Source organism: Larus michahellis, chromosome 8 (assembly GCF_964199755.1).
Source record: "Larus michahellis chromosome 8, bLarMic1.1, whole genome shotgun sequence".
Taxonomy (NCBI): domain Eukaryota; kingdom Metazoa; phylum Chordata; class Aves; order Charadriiformes; family Laridae; genus Larus; species Larus michahellis.
The window spans coordinates 30,707,957-30,731,333 of NC_133903.1; the positions used below are offsets into that span (position 1 = coordinate 30,707,957).

General features: G+C 37.2%; 2 protein-coding genes across 10 annotated transcripts; one reads left to right on the forward strand and one right to left on the reverse strand.

The window, feature by feature from the left end:
* The first annotated feature begins 39 nt into the window (after positions 1 to 39).
* On the forward strand, positions 40 to 14,878 carry RO60 (Ro60, Y RNA binding protein). Of its 5 annotated transcripts, none has more exons than XM_074599159.1 (9): positions 40 to 291; positions 5,154 to 5,753; positions 6,266 to 6,486; positions 6,725 to 6,871; positions 8,318 to 8,455; positions 8,788 to 8,904; positions 9,741 to 9,854; positions 10,323 to 10,469; positions 11,756 to 14,878. In XM_074599159.1, exons 2-9 carry the CDS (start codon positions 5,174 to 5,176, stop codon positions 11,906 to 11,908), a joined length of 1,617 nt encoding a protein of 538 aa, XP_074455260.1. In that variant the 5' UTR covers positions 40 to 291; positions 5,154 to 5,173; the 3' UTR covers positions 11,909 to 14,878. The 5 variants fall into 5 exon arrangements, 4 of the variants coding, with proteins under 4 accessions (XP_074455260.1, XP_074455263.1, XP_074455262.1 ...); XM_074599162.1 differs by having other exon boundaries at positions 41 to 291; positions 5,154 to 5,218; positions 11,756 to 13,845; XR_012588868.1 differs by having other exon boundaries at positions 61 to 291; positions 9,741 to 9,847; positions 11,756 to 13,845.
* Positions 14,879 to 17,758: 2,880 nt separating this feature from the next.
* On the reverse strand, positions 17,759 to 22,033 carry GLRX2 (glutaredoxin 2). 5 transcript variants are annotated; one of them, XM_074599164.1, is made up of 4 exons: positions 21,954 to 22,033; positions 21,312 to 21,381; positions 19,729 to 19,905; positions 17,759 to 19,275 (listed from the first exon to the last, which is right to left on the reverse strand). In XM_074599164.1, the coding sequence occupies exons 1-4, from the start codon at positions 22,001 to 22,003 to the stop codon at positions 19,156 to 19,158; spliced, it is 417 nt and encodes a 138-aa protein (XP_074455265.1). In that variant the 5' UTR covers positions 22,004 to 22,033; the 3' UTR covers positions 17,759 to 19,155. The 5 variants fall into 5 exon arrangements, with proteins under 5 accessions (XP_074455265.1, XP_074455266.1, XP_074455270.1 ...); XM_074599165.1 differs by having other exon boundaries at positions 21,312 to 21,375; positions 21,954 to 22,014; XM_074599169.1 differs by having other exon boundaries at positions 21,312 to 21,375; positions 21,914 to 21,977.
* Between the last annotated feature and the right edge of the window lie 1,344 nt (positions 22,034 to 23,377).

Here is a 23,377-nt window from a genome sequence, read left to right on the forward strand (position 1 = left end):
CCGCGGGGGGCGGTGGGCGCGGCCCCATCCGGGTCCCGGGGATGCTGTCAGGGCGCCGGCGGGGCGGGGCCGGGCTGCGGGAGAACGAGGAGCCTCCGGCGGCTGGAGCGGGAGACGCGCCCCTACTTGTGTACCCTCCCTGTGCCCGGAGCCGGCTCCGCTATCGTCTGCCGTCCCCTGGCTGCCCTCCCTTCCCTATCGTCCGGCAGCCGCGCCACTGCTGGGCGTCGGAGGCCGCACTGGCCCGGGCAGGCTCTGCCCCGCGGCCCCTCCCAGGCCGCGGCCTCGCAGGCAAGTGGCGCCTCCCCGGGGGAGCGCTGAGGGCGGGGGAGCGGGCGGGCGCCGGCCAGGCAGGCCTGCGGCCCGGCGGGGGTGTGGGCTTCACCCCTCCGTGTGAGCCCCGGCGGGGAGCGGGCAGCTCCTCCGGCGGGGCGGGGCGTGGGTGTTAAAAGTGCGGGGAGGCCGTCTCGGTCAATGGCGACCTCCCGCTCGGCACCTGGGCGTTGGAAACCCCGTGAGGGGATTAAAGGGCGCGTCGGGTTGGGGTTACTCGTCTGCTTGTATTTATCATCCTCGTGAAAACTGGTAGCTAAACTCAGAGGTTTTTCGGGTATCAACTTTAGATGCTTTTTCCCCAAAATCTTGTTTGACGTCAGCTAAGCTACCTTTTCACTCCGCTCAGTAAATTTTTTAAGCAAGTAGACTTCTAAGCAAATTCTATAGTATTTTTTTTTGAGCAAATACGTGGTTCATGTAGTCTCTTGTGCCCTAGAGTGCCACCATGCCATTTGTCATTTGGGAAATGTTCTCCTGGCATTCCTGTTTACATAGAGGTGCTTATGTTCTGAGGTATGAGGACTTGTGTTGTTGTCAGAGCTCTGTTGTAGTGCAGGTGTATTTTGTTGCAAACATAGCTCAGTGTAATGCTTATAGCTTCTCTACTCAATAAACTAGAAATTGTTCTTTGTAATCTTCATTTTAATGCTAATACAAAATTTTTGAGAGCAGAGTGGGAGAATGCAGTTTCTTATAGAATGAAGCGTATATGGTTTTGAAGTATTTGAAGACAATTTGAAGCATTGTCTTTAAAATGTCAATGTATTTTTTTTCACTATAGATCTGACTTGGTCAAAGTTTAATTCCATATGTTTTCACTACAGAGTTTGATTCATCATTGTTGACATAGAAGTTAAATTTCAGAACTGAAATTATAACCTGTAGTTCTATTAAAGATCTGTGCTTTTGGGTTTATTTTTTGTTGTGTTTTTTTTTTTTTTTCCATATGTGCCTGAAACTTGTACTGTAAGACATTTTATTTCTTAGGAAAACTAGGGGTGAATTGTACAAGTCATAGAAAATAACAGAGGTTAATTTACAAACTCAATCATGTTATGCTACAGCAACATAAAGATATTGACTCAATCAAGATGTAAGTGCTGTATAGGCTGTTTCAGACCAGTCAAAGCCATATTTTACTTATAGATTAATTTATGTGGTGTTTGGAATATAATAAAACTTCCCTTGGTGTTTTTTTCTCTTTCATTAATAATGGTGAGCAACCATGAATTGTAGTTCAGTGGTTTTCGTTATAAAATATCTAGGCTGTGACTTTCAAGACCTTTCATGTTGCTGTTTGCATTCAGGTGGCTCAGAAATTTTAAATGCTTATTATTTTATCAATATCATTGATAAATCCTCCATGAGTGTTTGAAATTCAGGTTTACTGCTGCAGCTCAGCAAACGAAGAGTAGGTTTATGGTAGAGCATACGTTAAGTGCATGTTTGCATTTATTCATCTGTGAGGGTGAAAGTTGTCTGTGTGGTACAGGTGTTAAAGGAGAAAATAAGCTTGAGGTCTGGGCAGAGGAGAGGGACTGGTTAGAGGGAGAGAATAGCTTTGGGAACTTCTGAGGTTGAAATATAAAATAGGAGTTAGAAATGGCAAACTTGATTTAAATGGTTCAACACCGAATAAGTGCTTTTCCAGTAGATCTGACAAAGTTTAAATTTGATACTTCTAGTGTGACTGTTTAGTAGTGAAATTATTGTTTTGCATCAGCTACTGCAGATTTCAAAGGTAATTTTTGAAATATAAATTTACTTTAAAGAACTTACAATTCGTATTAGGATCCAAAAGATTATGTTGGTTTGAAGCTCTTTTTAAATCCCCAAGACAGCAATAAGCCATTTGAGATAAGTCTGTTTTGTATCCTAGATTGCTTAGCAGAAGGCATTAATAACTTTATTAAAGGTTTTGGAAGACTTTACGTAGGTATTTTTGATGGGATAAGTGCTGCAGGTAATTCATTCCATTATGAAATACGATGTTCCATCTGAGAAGATGACTTTGAGGGCTGAGTGAAAGTAAAGCTTTACAAAAGGTGGAAATCATAACACATCTTTTTTTGTAGCTTATAGTATATTCCTAAGAAGGCAAATTAAAAAGCTAAGCTTCAGAAAAACTGGAAGTAGCTTTAGAAAAACTAGAAGTGTACATTTGCAACTATCTTTTAAAATATGAGTTTGTGTCAGAATTCTATGGATTCTAGTACATGCCGCTTTTCAGTGCTATGAGTCCGTACAAAAGCCTAGTCCATACAACAGTAAACATAAAAATTATCCATTATTAACATGCATAAGTTAGATTTGTTATACAGTTTAATAGAGAAGAACAGAAAGAGAATTTTTTTCTCTGATGGTTAGCCTCAAACTTCTTTAATACAATACAATTAACATCACACTACATATTCTCATGTAACAATGAAGTAGTGAACAGTTTGCCTTTCAGGCTGATACCTTTGATGGAAATACTGATCTTTTGTTACAGTATTTTATAAATAAATCTAGATTTCAAACCAGTTAAATTTTATTTGTAATTTTAGAAAGGTTATAATTACTTCATTTAGGTTTTGTTCCCATTCTCAGGGTGGTGATGACAATGGTAGCAAATTTGTATTAGTGACTATAAAACTGAGCGTGTGAGGACAAGTGAGACTCTCCAAGTGAGAATTACAACGAAATGGACATATCATGTGGAAAAATATAGGAAGAAACTCTAAATATTCAAACTAGTGCTGGTATTTCTTAATATAATCGGCAAAGTGAGATCATAAATGTTTTGTTTAACCAAGGCCATGGTTTTTCCAGTTCAGTTTAAGTCTTGGTAATCCATAGGTGGCTGAAAATAATTTTCCCATTAGTCTCATTTTAATGTAGTAATAGTTGTTATAGCAGGGGTATGAAAGATGCAACAAGAAATTATTCTCAAGATTTCATGTATATGGAGATGTACATGCATGATCCTTTGTTTCCCATTCTTATTTTTGCTTCGAGATAATGGTGGTTTTCAGTATCTTTCCAAGTACCATTTTTTTCTGATAAATAAACTAATGGATACTGACTGTGATTTCAGGATTTTTTGTTTAGGTTTTGTATGTTTATTATGAAACATTACTTACTGTTTAATGAAACCAGTTAATTGAAATGTATTGAAATAAAACGTATTTAGACATTAAAACATACTGATATGGTATTCATGCATTGCGAATACCACCCTTGTTATTTTCAGTGTATTTGCATGTTTCAGATGTCAGCGAAAAAGTCGCCTCAACCGTGATGTGTATTTAAATTGGTTTGGCAGGAAACATGGTTAGAATATTTAAGCACTGAGAAAAATAGTTGAGCACTGGTGTTCTGAATAATACCATGAAAGATATTTCTTAGTTAATTTTAAACTGAAACCTGCATTTTAAAATCAGGTATCAGCATATGGCTTCTATGATTTTAGCAGCATATAGAGTGTAATGGGAGCACTGATGATTATTTATTATTTAATTCTGGATGCAGATAGCACATTACTGCAGACAGGCAAGAATGGAGGGTACATTTCTAGTTGCTTGCAGAGAAAGCAAAATTTTTTGTCAAAGAGAAAGTAGGGAAGTTGTTTGTACATCAGTGTGTTACCTAACAGGGGAAAAAATTCTGTCTACATTAGTGACATTTATTTGTGCTAGCTCATCCTGGTAAATGAAGCAACATGGCTTTTATCTTCAGTATCCCAGCAAGCATGTCAAAAGTAGATATCTGCAATACTTAAAAATTGTTAAGTGGATTTCTTTGAAATGTCATTTATGTGTGCTCAGACTTTAGCGTGTGCATATTTTAAGATACATATGCAGTTTGATGCAGTTTTGTGTTTTGTTTGTTTGTTTTTTAAATAGGACCTCTTGATGCTTTTTGGTGTCCTTTTATTGTTTGGTGAGAATGAGAAAACTGAATTTGTTGTTGTCATGTTAATGTTTTGGAGGTAGTGATGAAGATGAATTTTCTTCCCCCTGCTGATTTAATTTCACCTGCATTTATTTCAGTTTAAATGTGGTGGCTTGAATTTTACCATGCTAGATGTTCTTCAAGTAAGAGCAGTGTTGTTGCCTACAAATATTACAGCTGAACTCTCTTGCAACTCAGGAGTGTATAAAGACCTCAAAGATTGTGAATTTTTGTGATGTTTTTTGCTTCTTAACCTCAAATGTAAATTTGTTGTAATGTCTCTGTTTTCTTGGATCTCACTTGAAACAGCAGAGTATTTGAGCCTGTAATAATTTTTTCTTGAGCTAGTCACTTGTTGAAAACCTGTTGTCTAAGCCTCACTGAAACCCACCATATTTAAACTCTCACAAAGTGTTCTGACTAAACAGTTTTTCAGTATTTTAGTTCTTTATTTTAGCATCACGTTTCTTCAATTGGTCAGCATTACCAATTCTTCAGCAAAAATAGAGTAGGGCAAGCTCTGAGTTTTGAGCAATTTAGTATGCCATTCAAAAAGTCTACCCAAGAAAGCGGTGTAATACATTAGTGGCAAAAAGGCATAACACCAGCCATGTTTTCTGTGTGCCGCTTATTTGGGTTAAGTAGTTTCTAAGTTGGTTTTAAGCAAATAATTTTGTCACCATTCTAACTCAAGAGAATTTTTATGTCTCTTTTTTCCCCTAATTGATACATATTATTGCACGCTTAGAGTATAGTCTTACTAAATTTATGAAGGAAAAATTACAAGTGTATAGATAACATACTTACTTTGCTAAGAAGTGATAAAAGACTAGTGCCATCAGGTTTTCACAATAGTTCTTATAACTTTGTTGTTCTTTCAACAGACCTCTTGGAAGTGTAAACAATGGAGGACGAGGAAAACCAAGTGCAACTCCCAGATGAAAAGCAGGTGCCGAACTCTGAAAGTGGTTATGTGTGGCATGTCACCGATATGAATCGACTGCAGCGTTTCTTGTGTTTTGGTTCAGAAGGTGGTACTTATTACATCAAGGAGCAGAAGCTGGGCTTTGAAAATGCAGAAGCTTTAATAAGACTGATTGAAGAAGGTAGAGGTTGTGAAGTTGTTCAAGAAATAAAGACATTTAGTCAAGAAGGCATAGCAGCAAAACAGGAGCCCCTGCTTTTTGCCCTTGCAATTTGCTCACAGTGTTCTGATGCAAAAACAAAACAAGCAGCATTTAAAGCTGTTCCTGAGGTGTGTTGCATACCAACCCATCTCTTTACTTTCATCCAATTCAAAAAAGATCTGAAGGAGGGCATGAAATGTGGCATGTGGGGCCGTGCACTGAGGAAAGCTGTTGCAGATTGGTACAATGGAAAGAATGGCATGGCTGTTGCTTTAGCAGTTACAAAATATAAACAAAGAAGTGGTTGGTCTCATAAAGATCTTCTGAGGTTGTCCCACCTAAAACCTGCCAGTGAAGGTAATAAATTTTTGTTTACCTGAAAATACTGTGTTTTAAACCTGTTATATTTACTGTGGAACTATTTTGGAAACCCAAGTACCATTGTAGACTTATGATTTCTTAGTGATGGTATCATGTAAATTGCACAGTAAAAATGTGAGTGGTCGTATCAGAAACTGACCTGTTTATCTTCAAGGTAAACAGAGTTTGTTGCTTCTTTTTCTTCCTTATGTCAAGAGAAGATAAAATAATACAGTTCCCTCAATTTGTTCCTGTTTGCTTACAAATGGTGAAGTAACACTTTTTTGTTACTTGGGAAGATCTGTTGGTTTCAAATATGTTAGGCTCCTTAATTCTAAGGAGACTAATACACTAATTAAACTACTACTTTAAGTTGTGTGTTGCTGACCTTTTTTATAGCTGCTTGGCAGGTCTGCAAATGAAACCTGCTAATTCATTTGCTTGCTAGAATGATAAACGCCAGTATAAAGATGGTAATCCTGCTTGGAAAATATTTTTCTTTTCAATAGGAATTGCTATAGTCACTAAATATATTACCAAAGGGTGGAAAGATGTCCAAGAGGCTTATAAAGACAAAGCAGTTTCTGCTGAGACTGAAAAACTCTTGAAGTACCTGGAGGCTGTGGAAAAAGTAAAACGCACAAAAGATGAATTGGAAGTTATTCATCTAATAGAGGAATATGGTCTAGTTAGAGAGCATCTACTGACAAACCATCTGAAATCTAAAGAGGTAGGTGAACTTCGTTAGCTTTGTATTCTCTTTAGAGTAACACTTTTCAGAATCTTAACTTTAGATTTCTATAAATAGTCCTGTGCTGTTTTTCAAGTTTTTTTACCCAAGATGCTAATTTAAAAGAATATAACCTGTACGTTTATTTTAAAACACACTTATTTAATGTACAGATGTCAGTTCTCGTGGTTTGGGAATCTCATCTTTTTTTTTTCCCCTTCTCTTTCTTTGAATGTAGGTTTGGAAGGCATTGCTGAAGGAAATGTCTATTTCTGTATTGTTGAGAAATTTAGGAAAACTGACAGCAAATTCAGTGCTTGAACCACGAGGTTCAGAAGTGGCAATAGTATGTGAAAGACTAAGAAATGAGAAACTGCTAAAAAAGGTAAGAACTCTTTCATAATCAGTGACAGCCTTTGTGGTTTTTAATCTCTTCCTAAACTGCATTCCTTCAGGCAACCTCTTTATAAAATAAAAGGGATGTTCTTTGGAGGAAATGTGTAGTTTATTCTTTCAAAAAAACTGCAGTGGAATACTTGCACCTCGATTTTAAAGCTTGTATTTGTCATTTCTCATTTGATTCCGCCCCCACCCTCTGTTTCTGAAACTTTTCTACAAATTAGGTAGATTGACAGCTAGGATCTTTTCTTAAGTTAGGGCTGTGGCAAGCTTTGCCTGTTGGGTTCATCCATTGCTTCTGAGTCTTTTTAATTTAGAATCAGCAATACAAGCTTAAAAAGTGACTGGAAGTCACTTGTGTAGCATCTTAGGAAGTGAATGAAGAAACTAGCCTAGCAGCTGAGAGGAGGAAGAAGATGGAACAAGGAGACTTTCTCCTTTCAGATTGCTTTACTATCCATCAAAGAGGTAAGAAAATAAGAGGGAAAACAAAAATTTCTCCCAAAGGGAGAACAAAATTTCTCAGGAATTTAATGGGAGACAGAGAAGATAAGTGGCTTTTTCTAATAGTTTTGTGAGTTGGGGAGATTAAAATCAGGACACCGAAGTTCTTTAAGACCGTAGTTGAATTGAGAAGAACAACCATAAATCCTTTTTTTTTTTTCCCATCCCACTGCACTTCCTTTTCTCTGCTTTCTGCTTTAATCGTACATAGTTACTTAGGCACTGGAGAAGGGAGAGCAAAGATGGTGGCACAATACCTTGATGGAAGAAAGAAAATGGGCAGGCGTTCAGATTTGCTAAGGTTTGCTGCTGGTAGTGAAAATCTCCTTGAGGAAAAAGATTACAAAATGTTGATGAATCAGTAAAGCAAAGATGTGGTTTAGAATACTTAGTGTGTGGCAGCCGCTGATTGGGTTTATGTAGGGAAAGCAAAAAAAGAATAAAGTGTTTGTACTGTCTTCTTATAGTAGGAGGAAAATTAATGCTGTATTCTGAAAAGAGTTTGTCCAGTTTTACTGTATCAGATACAAAACTTTTAAGTTTGTTATTTCTCTAGCTCAACTTCTTTCCCTTTAGCAGGATGGGGACTTTCTCTTACTGTAAGACTGTAATAAAAGACAGCATTGGACAATCATAGATAGAGCTGTGAAATTTCACCAAAGTTCTGGTGATGACGTAAGATAACATTTGGAATTCATTGGAGATTCTGAAAAAGGAATGAGGTCCATTACTAGTAACTGACAAGTATCAGTTCGTACAACAGCTGCGTAAAGACTGCATAAAATCTTCAAATTTAAAGTAACAATGTACTAACCCAGAGATTTTTGTAGTAGGATCTTATTTTTAATTTTAGTTTACTTTTTTTTTTTTTTTTTTGTTAAGGAGTTTAGGTTTTCAAAAACTTCCTGTTGATTTCTTTTTCCTGTAGGGTAGAATACACCCATTCCATATTTTGGTTGCATTAGAAACCTACAAAGCTGGACATGGAAGCAGAGGGAAGCTGTGGTGGCGTCCTGATGAAGACATTTTAGAAGCTTTAGATGCCTCATTTTACAAAACTTTCAAGGTAATATAGTTCTCCAGTTTGTTAAGCTTTTTTAAGAATTCTCTGTTTTCTGAAAGCATATAAAATGATTGAGAAAAGTTTGTTAGGTGGATAACAATTTTGAAACTTTATAACAAAAATATTAGGAATCGGGATTTTATTAAACAAACAATCAAAACTTCATGATATATTCAGCTTTTGGCAACATTATTGTCATAATGTTACCCCAGAAAGAATTAAAAAAAAAAAAACCACTTCTAGGGTTGAAAGCAGAAGATGGAAGAAGAAATGAATATATTAATTATGTCTACCTATTTTCTTTTTTCTTTTTTTTTTTTCTTTTTGCCTTTTAGACAGTTGAACCAACAGGAAAACGCATCTTAGTTGCAGTTGACGTCAGCGCATCAATGACACAAAAAGTTTTGGGCAGTGTGCTCAATGCTAGCACAGTTGCAGCAGTAATGTGCATGGTGAGGCATTCCACTTCTTTTATAGAATCATAGAATAGTTTGGGTTGGAAGGGACCTTAAAGATCATCTAGTTACAACCCCCTGCCATGGGCAGGGACACCTCCCACACGTTATTTATAACTATTTGCAGCTTGAGCTGCCCTTTTGATACAGAGGTGCTCTAAAGTTGTTTAGAAATTAGAAGGAAACTTTTATATAATATTTTTGGGCACAGAAGAGGTGACTGTGTCTCTCACTGGTAGACCAGATGCTTAAAGCTACTGCCAACCAAATTCAGAAGGATCAATTTGAAGAAGTTCATTTCTAGTATAAATCAAACTGGTCAAGGCTGCTTTTTTATTTATCTTAGCTGAAAATACATTTTAATTTTTTTCAGAAGCATTCATAGAATAATACAGACTGGATGAAGAAATTTTGATATAATTCTTATGTGCAGTTGAGTTATCAATATGGCTCTGGTATCACAATCACTTCACCCGCAACTTGATATTCCAAAACTTCTTGCATATTTATATTACAGAGGAGTCAACCTTTTGTTGGTGTTTAAAAATGTTTAGTGTTTTATGTCAGAGGGGAGAGAAGAAATATGGAAGTATCTTTAGTGACAGTAATAAGAGCAGTAATAAGAGCTCAGTTATTACAGAGCACCTCTGTAATATTTGTGGTAATATTACAGAATATTTGAAGTGTGGAGTGAAGAATTAGTGCATCTGAGGAGCCATGGTGACTTAAATACAAAAGCATATGTCATGTGTGTTTGGTAGGGAATGCACTGATTCAGACATTAAAAATCATGAATAATATAACTAAATTATTTTTGTCTTCCTCTTTCTCAGGTTGTAGCACGTACTGAGAAGGATTCCCATATTGCTGCCTTTTCACATGAAATGGTCCCTTGCCCAGTGACGGCTGATATGACGTTACCTCAAGTATTAGTGAAAATGTATGAAGTATGTAAAAAAAAAAAAAAAAAAAAAAAAAAAAAAATTGTAAAAAATTGTTAGGAAATAGCTGTTGCTAAAGTTAGAGTGTAGAAGTCTCAGCAGTTACAATGTATTTTCTTTGTAATCAATTCTAGTACTGGGTTTAGTCCGTATCTGTATAGTAAAACACTGGATATTTTTCTCCCTTTTATTTAGAGAAGGTCTAGCAAATGTCTTTATTTCAGCTGCCAGATATTAAACATTGCAATTTAGAATGGCAGTGTTAGGTCACAATGAGTTAGTTTGAAAAAAAGTAAAAAAAAAAATCAAGAAAACAAACCCTGAACAAAACTGAAATGAAATGAGTAAGTGAACTGTTGTTTAACAAAGAAGCCTCTCTGTGTGTTAAAATGTGAAGCTCACACAAAAAGTAATTTTTCCAGGTTTACTAATTTCTGTATTAATGGGTTTGTTTTTTTTTTTTTTTCTTTCAAGATTCCAATGGGTACCACTGATTGTTCCCTTCCAATGATATGGGCTCAAAAAACTGAGACAGCTGCTGATGTCTTCATTGTATTTACTGACAATGAGACCTTTGCTGGAAATACTCATCCTGCAACAGCTCTTAGAGAGTACAGAGAGGTAAATGTGCTTCTGACTCTTTATGATTGATGAATACAGGACAAAATAAATACCAGTTTTAAAAATGTTCTAGAGACTGAACTAGTTGTAGCTTTTCTCAGTTAATAGTTATACATTGTTAAAAACTGATATATTCTGCTTTTAGGTAGAATTAGTGCACGTATTGCACTAATTGTGCATATTTAAAACCACTGAATTGCTAAAAGGATTTGTAATTATCCCACCCTTCTTGGTGTACTGCAATAGCAGAGAAAATTTGTTTGATATTCAGGGAATACATGAATTTCTGTATTCTATATAGAATTGATTAAGTTTTTCATGGTTCTTGCAGAATTAAATTTGGGTTACAGAATTAAATTTAACTTTGATGTCTGCGGTAGATACCACAATGTTTAAATGAAGTAATGAAAATAAGCCTGTAGGGAAGGTGTCAATAGGATGAGGTGATAGTATCTTGAGAATAAAGCTCATTATGTTTTAAAGGGGCTACTCCAAGCTGTGCAGTTTCATAATTTTAAAATAGAACTAAGAAAAACACCTTCTCTAAGCCCACTGCAATTAGAAACTCTTATTTAATCAGCAAACAACCTCCTATGCTTTAAAGGAACTAATTTTTAAACTACAAAAAATACTTTCTGGCAAGCACGTATGTATGGACATTAATCTTCATATCATATCCACCCAGTTGAAATTAATATGAAAAATCTTTAACTTGCCCACTGTGTTTTAGTTTTCTTAGTTGAGATTAGATACCATTCCTAAATTCGTTTTTTGAACAAAGAGTTCCTGTGCTCTGGCCTTCATGATACTTGCTTTGCTTTACCTTACAGGTTACTAACCTGCAAATTCAGCTCATTTAGCAGAATTGTCCAAGCTGTAGTTGTTGTGTTTGTTCAACCAACGTTTGGAAATCCTTGCCTTAGGCAAAAACGTACCCTCTGACTCCTATTAATGATTTTATAATTATTATTGAAAGTTTTCTGAGTGAACCGCAGAATAGCAATTTTAATGTTTGCATTTGAAATAATCTATGAATCTTAGTATTGCAGGAAAGTTGTGCTAATATACCTCATTGTAATTATTTGCATTTATTTAAATGCATGTACTGCAGGTTCAGTGTAATGTTATCAGGCAGTCTGCAATTTTGGTTATGGCATATCTAGTTTTTGTCAGTATGCCTATTCAGACAGTGGTTTATGCAAGCAAGATAGCAAGATTTGGCCCTCTGGCATGTTTAAGTTACTGTGTATGTGTGTTCTGATATTTTTTTTTTTTCCTTCCTTTAGAAAATGGGTATTCCTGCTAAACTGATTGTTTGTGGAATGACCTCAAATGGTTTTACGATCGCAGATCCAGATGACAGAGGCATGTTGGATATATGCGGCTTTGATACAGGAGCTTTGGATGTTATTCGAAACTTCATTTTGGATTTGATTTAATTTTCTAGGCATCTGCTCTTCCCAGTGGGTCCATTGCTGGCAACAGACTTCACCCTGGGAATTCCCAGACAAATATACTTTATTAGAATATGGCACATTATATACATATCAGAATGTTACCTTTTTGTGAAGGGAAAACAAGAAAAGCGGATGAGAAATGTCTTTTCTCTTTTTTCCTGTTGCACACAATTTAAAATAATGGTGGGAAGTTTGCTAAAAGTAGCTACAGGGTTACACAACACATAATTTAATTTCATTTATAATAGATCACAAATACCAAGAGATAAAAATTTTCCCCCAGCCCCATTGCTGTGGAATGCTTGTTTGCAAGAATAAATTGATTGATTACTCTTAGGGTGGGGCAGGAAACAAAAGTGCATTTAGTATTTTTAATAATGTCAGTTTAACAGTGACTTCATTGAGAGGGATTTTTCTTTGGGCTTCTTTTAATCTTTGTATTTTAAACAAATTACTAAGGTTCAACAGTTTCCATTGTTACACTTCAAATCTACAAAGGAAGTATTTTCTGGCATGTATGAGACCATGTGACTGTGATGCAGTATAAAAGTTACCCAGTGAAATTTTATACTGATAAAACTGAAAGTGGAAGAGCTCACGCTAATCTTTTTCTATCTAGATTATCATCTGAGTTTTCAGGAGTTTGAGGGGCAGTTTCAGAAGCTCTATGTGAGAATTAGTACGCTTTACAGGAAGTTCTAAGAACTGTTTTTAGTAGAAAAAGACCCTGGCAATGGCTTGGAAGCCACATTCAGTCCTAGTTATAACTCTGGGAAGGCTCGACACACTTTCAGTGAGGAAGATCAAGTGCATGTGTCTTGGCCTGCCCTTGAAAGCTGAGTGGTAACAACCAGAAACAAAAAGCTACATTTTCTTCAAAGGAATGCATTCAATGATACAGAAACAATCTTCCGAACAGGAGAGTATTTCATTTTTTTAAAATCTTTTTGTAGATTAACGTTAATTCTGATTTCGTAAATTAATTCAAGCTAACATTTTTCAAAACTACCTCCAGTTTATAGTGACCAATTCTTAAAAACTTTTATGACATGTACAGTTGCCTCCTTCATGTTCTCAAAATTTTGTTTAGGAAGCGATTGAAACTGGATTTTTTTTTTTTTTTTTAGTCTGATAGTAAGAGTGTGAGTAAAGGAGGAGGAGGCTAGTGAGTATCTCATCACTTTGGAACAGGAATTGATAGCAATTCATGTGTATATGTATTTAATTCTCTGTGTGTGTTTTTATATATATGTGTATAGGGGGCAAGTTAAAAGATCTCTTCAGTAGATCACAATCTTAGAAAATGAGAAAGGTGTTTTTTGGGTTTTTTTTTTTTAGTGATGCTTTCAAAACTTCCCCAAGACATATGTATGTCTGCCTCTTTTATGCTGATTCTGGCTGTTTTAAACAGTGAATTTGATGTTACTTTGAAAATAATTATGATTTATAAAAATAACCCAGTTGTGATAAATGACATGTAAAACCATATTTTTCTGCCTAAACACCAAGCTTTTAAATGTAAAATTCAGGTTCATATTATACTTTTGATACTTGTAACACTTTTCATTATGCCTCGTACATATTGATTATAAATTCCAACCTCACATTCTGTAGGATGGATATCACTTTTGGTGCTAAAATGTGAGGTTACGTGTTACTGAAGGTTTTCTGCTATATACTTATACTCTACCTTAATGAATAAACAAAACAGTGAGGGAAGCCTTTTCTGACATTAAGCCATGGCTTAAAGAACGGATGGTAGGAATGTTACCTTTCAGTGGATGTGAATGTAGTTACTTCTGAATTATCACTGCTTTTACAAAACAGCTCTGATAGAATGCTCGAAGAATACAGGACTGCTACCAGCTTGTCAGGTGACATCTAGAGAAAAAAAGCTGAGACATAGTACTTTGAGTTTGAAAAAGAAAATTAGCCATTTCTTATGAAAAATTTCTTACCGCTTGTAGTCTTCTTTCTAAACAAACACCATTAATAGGAGTAAACTCATTTGCTCAATACATGTTAATAATTATTTGAAGTAAATGCACTGATGTTTTGGGGTTGGTTTTGGTAGTAATGTGTTTTAAATTACACAATAGTCAAACATCTGATTAGGTGTTCCCTTCTGAGCTAGAGATGTTGAAAATAACTGATAGATAAGTATCTTTTGCAAGTACTTTTTCTTATTTGGAGTAGTATTTGTGAAGTAATAGGAAATATTTTGAACTGAATATAAAATGAAAACTTAAACAGGTATTTCAAGTAACTTTGTGCAGTTAATTGCATAAATTTACTGCAAGTAAAAGATTAGACTAGTTACTAACAGATTGAATAAACAGTTATAGTAGTGTTGCATCTTTGAAAGCAGTCCAGCTTAAAATAAAATTCCTTGAACTAGAGCGTAAGTGAAGATGAACTTTTCAGTAGAACTTAGAGAAAATGTAGCTCCCTGTATCTATTGACACTGGATAGCAATGCACCATCTTAAAGATCCATGCTGGAGTACATAATATGCTCCTAAATATTTACCATATCTCTGTACTAAAAAAAAATCTTGTTAGAAATAGAATATTCTAAATGGTTTGGTTATCCGATGTAAAACTAGCAGCAAGATCATATTGTCATCTGCTCCTCCATTAAGATTTTCACGGAGAGGGGAAACTGAAGTAAATGCTGACAGATGAAACTTTATAGTGTGTTGACCTTTGCGTCTACCGTTTGCTGTCTAGTTTTGTTATTATCTTGCAGTAAGGGGCGTAGAAGAATGATGCTGCATATCCCTTTTCCATGGACTTGATCTTTTTTATCTGCCCATATACTGAATTTCAGGGGACAGTGCGACGCATATGCCATAATATAAATTTGTCCCGATGTTAGTCTTTACTTACTAAACTGATAATTTCCAAAATGATATCTGGACATATAAAGAGGCAATAATTACTGTAATGTTTTAAAAAAAAAAAAAAGGTGAGCTAAGACAAAAGTTGCTAAGCTTAAGCATTAGTTCAGTATACAAAAAATAACCTACTCTTTCACCAAAGAGGAGACACTGAATCTTTCAAGTTAATAGTGTTGTTTGCATTGGAGGAACACTTTGACTAACAAAAAAATAACAATAATGGGGCTATAATTGTGCACTGCAGTTTACCATTAAAAATGAAACTGGGGCAAGTTTAAAGATAGTTAATTTTATTCAAAACATGATTTAAAAAAAAGTCTAAATGCAGAGTGCAACTGTAGACTGGGTGAATGCAGGTTTCCTGATATCTAACAGAATCAATAGGCTTTCGGTTTGACTGCCATTTCACTGTGACCCCCTTAACAATTCTTCAGTATTAGACTATTATTACAGGCAAAATACGGGGTCTTTACCTACAATCCTCTGTTTAAAAAAGAGAAGTTTAAAAGTAGGTGTAGATCTGAAGTCAGCAAGGCCAGTCTAAGTGCCCATTATGTGAGGGCCACCAATAACTGGCCCTAAAATATCTTGCTGCTTAAAACCACTGTTAAACATAAATCATTAGGGGATTGTCTTGTTCTTTTTCATTGTTTGTTGTTTAATTGGGGCCCATGAATGGGTATGGCTTTAAAAGGCTATTCAATGAAGTATATATTCTCGGCTTAAGAAATAACACCAGCAGTTTTGGAAATGTATTCTGTCTGTGAAAACACTAGGAAAATATTTTTCTCCATTGCAAAAAGTTGTGCTGCTTAATAACTCATAGCCACTGTACCAGAAGCATTAGTATTGGTTCCATTTATTTCCTTTCTTGGATTACCTTTTTGCTTTGCCCTTCCTTTTCTCTGTTAATGTTGTCTTTTTTTCTCCTTTCCCATCTCTTTGTCACCTCAGGCCTATACTTGACTCTCTTCTCATGTACAAGCTCTCGTCCGTTCCTTTTTTTTGCCTCTGTTCTTCTGCCTTCTTGCTGTCACTGAGCATGCTAGCTTAGTGAAATAACTTATACCAGAACCGATGTCATCGTATTTATCTTAATTTTAAAAAACTGGATAAATTTTTTTCATTCCTTTGACTACATAAATCTCTTATAAAACATTTAATTTGTTATATCTATTGGATTTTTGGTAAAACTTTGTGTAAAGATCAGTGACAAAAGTATACTTTGTTTATTTACAAAAATCTGACATCTACCTGTGAATGGCTTTATTTTTATGAAGTAACTGCTTAAAATTGGCTTTTCAAATTTAAAGCTTTTTTCTAGAATTAGTTCAGTGGATTTGAGCTTTCCATTCTGTTAAATATTACCAAGCTGCTGTTATATGCAGAATTAGGGAAACAATATTCTGGATAAATGGGCAGCTTCTTTGCAGTATTGATTAGAGAAAAATCTTCAAAGAATAGGATGCAGAAGTAAACCTAAGCAAAGAATCATTTGTCTTGTGTGCGCTTTTAATCTTTTTTTTTTTTAAGCATTTCATCAGTTTATAGGTTTATTTTGCTATTTGCGTTGGTTCACAGTGGACAAATATGCTATAAGTAAGCTGTTTTAATGACTTTATTGCTGGAATGGTAGGGGGTTTGTCTTACCATGATACAGTATAGTGTAAAACATTGATAAGTAAGAGTTATGGGGGGAAAGGTAAAACACTAGGGACAGTGTATTACATATGTGCTGCTCTGAGAGCTAAAATTTAAGATTAGCTAAAATTTAAGATTAGCTAATTTCAGCAGAAGGTGTGGTGTCTTTAAATATGTGTGCTTACATTTGGATTTATAATTTTGATACTGTAAAGTGTGGTTTCCTTAGGTATTTCTGCATTCTGAATTTAAGTTTAAATATATATATATATTTGCATATTATATGTGTGGTATGTTGAAAACTTTTACAAATGCTTCATTAACAAATAATGAATATAAATAGCTGTTTACCTGATGTTACCAGCTTCTTAGAGTTAAGCACAACTAGTTACAAATAAAATGTCTTTTCTATTAAATTCTCCTATAAAAGTGCAGTTCTACTCTTCAAAAAGTAATTCTGTAAAAAGAAGCAACAGATGGGGACATTAACAGCTCTGTCTGCTTAAATAACTTGCTATTTGTTTCCAGCTTCTCACGCTTCTTAGGAGCACGGTATTTAGGCTGGATGAGCAGGTATGTCTTAAGTGTAAGAACAGAATCTTTCAGTGGATCATTTTTAACGTTCAGATCCCAGGGCAAGCATTATTTTAAATTAAAAAGCTTTGTCCTGGAGACAATGCTAAGCAAAAAATGCGGAAACTTTTAATGACTATTTTTGAGTCCCTCTTTTTTTTTTTTTCTTGTTTTTTTTTCTAGAGTAGAACCACACTTCAACAGCCATATCATGTTTATATAACTTAAATGTAACATGGCTTTGTGCCATCCAATAATGAAGGCACTGTCTTGCTGCTACTTTCTATGAAACGATACAAAATTTGATGAGAAACTATTTGGATGGGGAGCCTTAATATGGTTGAAAAGAAACATAATTAACCCTTTGAGTGCCTTAAGACGTATCTTCTTTAATAAACGGGCACTCACTTGGATCTGCAGGCATACAGCATGTTTTCTCAACAGCTGGAATAGAATATTACCTGAAGTGACAATGCCCTGGGATTTCTGAAACTTAGAACTCAAAGGGTTATTTTAGACTACTGTTTTTGGAACCTTTTTTTTAAACAGAGAACAAAATGAAAAGGTCTTTGAAAAATTTCTTTGCATACTATTATTGTTATTTTTACATGATGGATTTACCAGCTTTTAGGTGCACAACTATTGTTAATCTTCTGAGAAAACATAACTGGCTGAAGAATTCTACACAGAGGAAAAAAAAGAGTACTTCATAACCACTGTATGTGCAAAATAAATTGTTTTATTAAGTATAAATTTAGGGAGAGATGCACATTTCTGTGTGTTTACCTTGATGAATGTGTCCTTGTAAACAAAACTTTAATAAGGCAGTGATGAAATTAGCGAAATACAGTAAACCGCAATAATAAAAAATATGAGGTCAGTGTGTTTAATTAGCCCATTACACGTTAAAGATGCACAGCGCAGGCAACTGTATACTAAAGAGTTTCTACAAATGATGTGGTTTAAACTTATTTCAAACCCGCATCACAAAAACGAAGCTGTCAAATTTACATGATACTCTTACAGTCCTAGTTGAAGATAAATGTGATGCTTTTTTCCCTTGAGGGGAAAAAAGTAGTTTAGGTGCATGCAGTGCTGAAAGCAGTGGAATAAACAGGAGCCTTATTCATAAGAAAAGAGTAAAAATTCATTGACTAAGGTTTTTATTCTAAACTGTGCACCTTTAGTAGTGTAATGGTCCCTCTTACTGAAGGATGGGATATGAACTTTCTTGAAATAACCAAGTCTTGGCATTGCCTGGTCTGACTTTAGATGTACGTTGTACTGAAACGATTGAATTTTAGACATTTCTTTTAGGCATTTAACTGCAAGTTAAAATTGCTAGTAAACTGCATTCTGACTGTAGAATTTAAGTACTAAATAAACTCTATGCATATTAGACCCATTTTACTTGGTCTTAAGTTTTGTAATAGTGTTGGATTGATCATACCATAGTTTGTAGCTGCACAGTTTGATGACAGCGAGCTGTCTGGTTCCCGGAGGACATTCATGAATGACACTGTATAGACTGATACTTCACAGTGCAGAGCAAAGATGAAAGCAATCACCTACCCCTCTAAAGCTGCAAGAATTTTTATTCCCTTTTCTGTAGCAGCCAGACACACAATTTGGTAGCCAGGTGATCAGACACGCATACAGCAATATCACTACAACATTCTTTTGCTTCATACTTTCTTCATCATTACAATTTGGCATTCAGAGAAAAATTCAATTTAAAGGAACCATTAAACTGACCATTTATTGTAATTGTCAGAACAAAGCTAGAAAGCAAAATAACTTGCAGCGAAAAACCTCCAGCATTATTCTTGTACAGTCTGTACTTCTCCAAAGCATAGTATCAGGATGTAATAGCAATAAAATAAGATCACTATACCACACTTGGAGCCCAAGAGTTACATAATGTTTTTTATCACCATTTTGGTTGTGATAAAGCTGAGGCAAGGACACCAAGTAATTTGCCAAGTCCATAAAATCTGTGTCAGAGAATGATCCATGATTCATGGGTTGAAGTTGTTGAGTCCAGCTGATGCAGGGTATCTTTGTGATCTTCTAACTTGTCTGAAATTCTGATTATACAAAGGAAGACTAAGGCTGTTCAGGATTTTCTTTTCACTTGACATTGATGAACTAATGGAAGCAGTTTGCCTTCCTCATGAAGCCTCTGAGTGTCTGTAGCACCTCCAACAAAAGTCCCATTGACAAACACTCTTGGGACCTATGCAGAAAATGAAAATTGCATTAGTTATTTCTTGGAAAAAAGATAAAAATCTAAGCAAGCCCACATAGACTCTAGTATACACACAATAGTTATGTTCTTAAATATGCATATTTAACATTACTGTACAACTCGTACATTTCCGTGTTTACAGAGGTGGGAAACTTTGTTCATGTGCTCCTCGAAAGTGGATAAAGTCACTGTACAGGAGATAGCAATAAATTAAAGTAATTGAGTCAAGTGAGAGCATAAAAAAATTAAGAAACTACAAGATAATTTTTAAACACAGATGGTACAGAACCTTTCTGCAGTACCTTGTCTTTAATTTAGGAGCTTGTATCCCAAGCTTACTTGTCTCAAGGAATTTAAGAACTTGATACGGTCATAACCCATCAGGAATGTGTATTGTGTAAGTCCTTATTTTGCTTGTTATGTCTAAGAAAATATACTTACTGTTCTGCCACCAGTCATCTGTTCAAGAATGTCTTGGAACTGACTTCCATTTGTATTCATATCCAGTTCTACAGCTGTGTAATTTACATTCATATCCTCAAAAAGTTTTTTTGCCATTTTGCAGTAGGAGCATGTTGTTTTAGAGAAAATCACCACACAGTTATTTGAAATTACCTCCTGTATGTTCAAAAGAACATTCAAGTCAGCATGCTTTAAGTCAGTGTATTTTAACAGTATCAAACAGTCAAGAAAATAAATACAGAAGTTAAAAAACTGCTATTATGGTAACAAATACAGGAAAATTACTCTCTGTAAAAGGCTTTCTGAGGTATTTTTAACAGGGACAACTGAGGAATTCCCTGCCATGCTGCAGTGCTGGCTGGCTACTTCTGAAAAATCTGTACTTTATGCTGTATTCTATTATCTTTTTTTTTTTTTTAAGGTAAAGTGAAAAGCTAGTTTAGCTTATAAATTTTCCCTAACTTCTAATCTACAGCTACAAGAATCTTAAGGTGAGCAATGAAGTACTTTTCTTTAAAAACAAGAGGCAGAACAGTGACTTCTATCAAGGCATCTGTATGGTGGGTACAAAGTATATCCACCCCACATTTGTTCTGAAGACCTCTGGTGGCCTAGCACAGCACCTTCTTTAGGGACGCATCCTGTACTTTCACATCAGAATTCCTGCCTGTCTACCAGTCAGGCTCTGGACCTCAAGAACTGCAGTTGCGCTTGGCCAGATCCCAAAGTGCATCTGTACACAAGGGCCCTAGGCAGTGAGGCGCAACTTCAGCAGATTGCCGAACTATATGGAAGATAAAGTGACTTCTCCTGCTCCACTTAAGCTTTTCAGTAAAATGTTCTGAGTAGAATACCTGGAATCAATTAAAACTTAGCAGTGTGTAGCTTTCAGGAATGCTATGATCTTCTTGTGGGAGCAGAGAAATAGAGGAGAACTGGCATTAACGATCTCTACCAGAAACACTGCTGGCACCTCTGAAGCTGTGTATGACCTGCACTTCACTCCAAAACAGTAGAGTGATTGTAGAGCATGTGGTATGACTGGCATGCAATGGTGCCAACCCTGAACCCTCTTTTGCTCTGCAGTCACAGACCTCCTACAGCCTGCCAAACAAGGTGCATCTCCTCGAATTATTTAGTACAGCTTTCCTCGTCCATGAGGCAAACAGGATGTGCCAAAAAAAGGGTTCTGGGGAGGAGAAAGAAATACCCCTATTCCCTTACTGTAATTCAAGTGATTTCAGGCTGTCATTTAGTATCAATAAATTTACTTTAAAAAACAACTTACTCTTTAAATATGTACTTTACTAGGTATCAGTCATTTTACAAGGTTTAATCCCCAGTATTGATAGTAGTACTGAATTTGAGCAGAGGTCTGAAAAAATGTAAAACAGATGTAGCCTAGGAAGATGATGTTCCAGGGCTGTGGTTAAACTTAATAGACATACGAATCAGGTTCAACAGGCAGAATTCTACAGAATTTCCTTTATAAGTCACAAGAGCTTTTAAGTAACTATGACTTTTAGAAATGTTGAAAATCATCAAGAATTGCATAATGTTACCTGTATTTGATTCACAGCAGCGTCGTTAGACAATCTTACAGAAGTAGGCACACTATTCCCCATTCTAAAACTAAAAAGAAATTAAAGTCAGATATTTGAGCTTTCAAATGACATATTTTATAGTTCACAAATTAAAGGTTAGCTTTGTACTGTTTTAATATTTAATATGATTTCTCCATTACATGTAAGTTTACTTCGGCTGCAATACCCACAAGTCATGGTAGTTCTTACATGCCTGCAGGAAGATGAAAATAGAGATGGATGTTGCAGACTATAAGAATAACCAGAACGGCTGCCTTTACACGAGAAATACAGTTGGGTTTGCCCCCCGCAACGATAACACAGATACAAGTGTCAAATCTGACACCGGGCTGTACTTAACGCCACAACCCGACTCTAATCGAAGGGACTCCACTCGTTTTCATCAAAGCAGCGGGTCTCGCAGCCGTGCCGCTCTGAGGCCTGCGCCTCCCGCTGCCAGCCGGGCCCCCCTCCGTCCCAGCCCCTGCGCCAGCCGCGCCGCTCCCTGGAGGCCGCTCCTCCGAGAACGGGCGTTCAGAGGACACAAAGACAGAAAGCGGGCTCCGTCCCGGCGGGCTCACCGCGGACCCCGGCGCCGGACCAACCGGCTGACAGACCCACCCGCGCCCCAGCCCCGCCGCCGCCCGGCCCAGCGCCCTCTGCAGGGCCATGGCCGCCAAAGAGGAAGGGGAGGGGCTTCCCCGCAGTCCTCACGGCGGTCCGCCCCGCGCGCAGGCCCCCGCCCCGCCTCCCGGCGGCACCAGAGGCTGCCCGCCGCGCTGCCGGTGCCCTGGGGCGCCGCGCGCCGGAAAGCGCCGCCCCGTCCCTCCGGTGAGGGCCCTGCCAACGGTGGTACCGGAGGTGAAGGCGACCTAAGGCGGGCTGCCGGGAGAGAAGGAGGGGGGAAAAGAGCGGTGGGGGCGGCTCCCAGGGGCGGGGACAGGCGCTGGGGGCGGGGGTACCTGGCAGCGGCAGCGGCGGCGGGGCAGCGTTAGCGGTTAGAGTACCGGTGGTGACGGGCTGGTTTTCTGAGGAAAAAGAGCCCTGGAATTGCGACGCAGGGGTAGTAAAGATGCTCCGAAGCGCTCTGTCGGCGGGATGGGGGTTAGGAAGGGGCGCAGAGGTCGCGTGGCCGGCCCGGAGCGACCTCGGGGCGGGGCTCCCGCCCTCTGCGGCTGACTCCCAGGGGCTGGGGTTTTGGGGGTGCCTTTGCTTTGTCAAATAAAAACCTAATTTTAAATCTCCTCTCTCAGCATTTCTATGGCCTGGTTTTCTTTACGTCTCTTTCCCGCGTTGCAGTTATTCAAATAGTTGGAAACCTACCTGTGAAACAGGAGCATTCACAGGCAACAAATAATGTGTTGAAGGATGATGAACTCGGCCTGGTATCTGGGAAGTGATGCTTGCAGTGTGTTTGACTAATCCTCTAATAAGTGGAATGTTTTTAGTGACTCCTGGAAAATTCATTTTCTCTTCCTAAGGAGTTAAAAAATTTGGAGATTTTATTTTATGTGGGGGTGTCTTTTTTTTTCTTTACTCAGACTGTCTCGTAAGAGCTGCTCGGCAATACCCCCTTGCTTCACCCCCACCTAACTTGCTACAGAGCCTGGATCACTGGTGAAATACGCACGTCCTTGGCAGAGCACACCTATGGAATATCCTCTGAGCCTCCCTGCTGGGATCTAGGCAAGGATTCCAGTACTGCAGAAACTTCTCTGCCCCTCTCTGTTGAGAGGGCAAGTTTTGCAGAGTTGTGCTCTAGATCACTTGTAGTCATCAGTAGTCAGTACTCGTCAGTAATCCGTCCTATGTTTTAAAATAGTGCAAAGAAATGAACTAATGTGCACAGCTTTGGTTTTTCACACTTTATATATAAGAATTGATGTTGTGTATTCAGACATGGTGTATCTCGCTCCTCCTGTATTTTAACACTTGAACAATCTTTCTTGATGTTCTTAACCTTAATGAATTTACCTATAAGGTCTCAAACCTCATTTTGCAACTTAATTTCGATTTCATATGAAACATCGGCATAACCTGTTAGA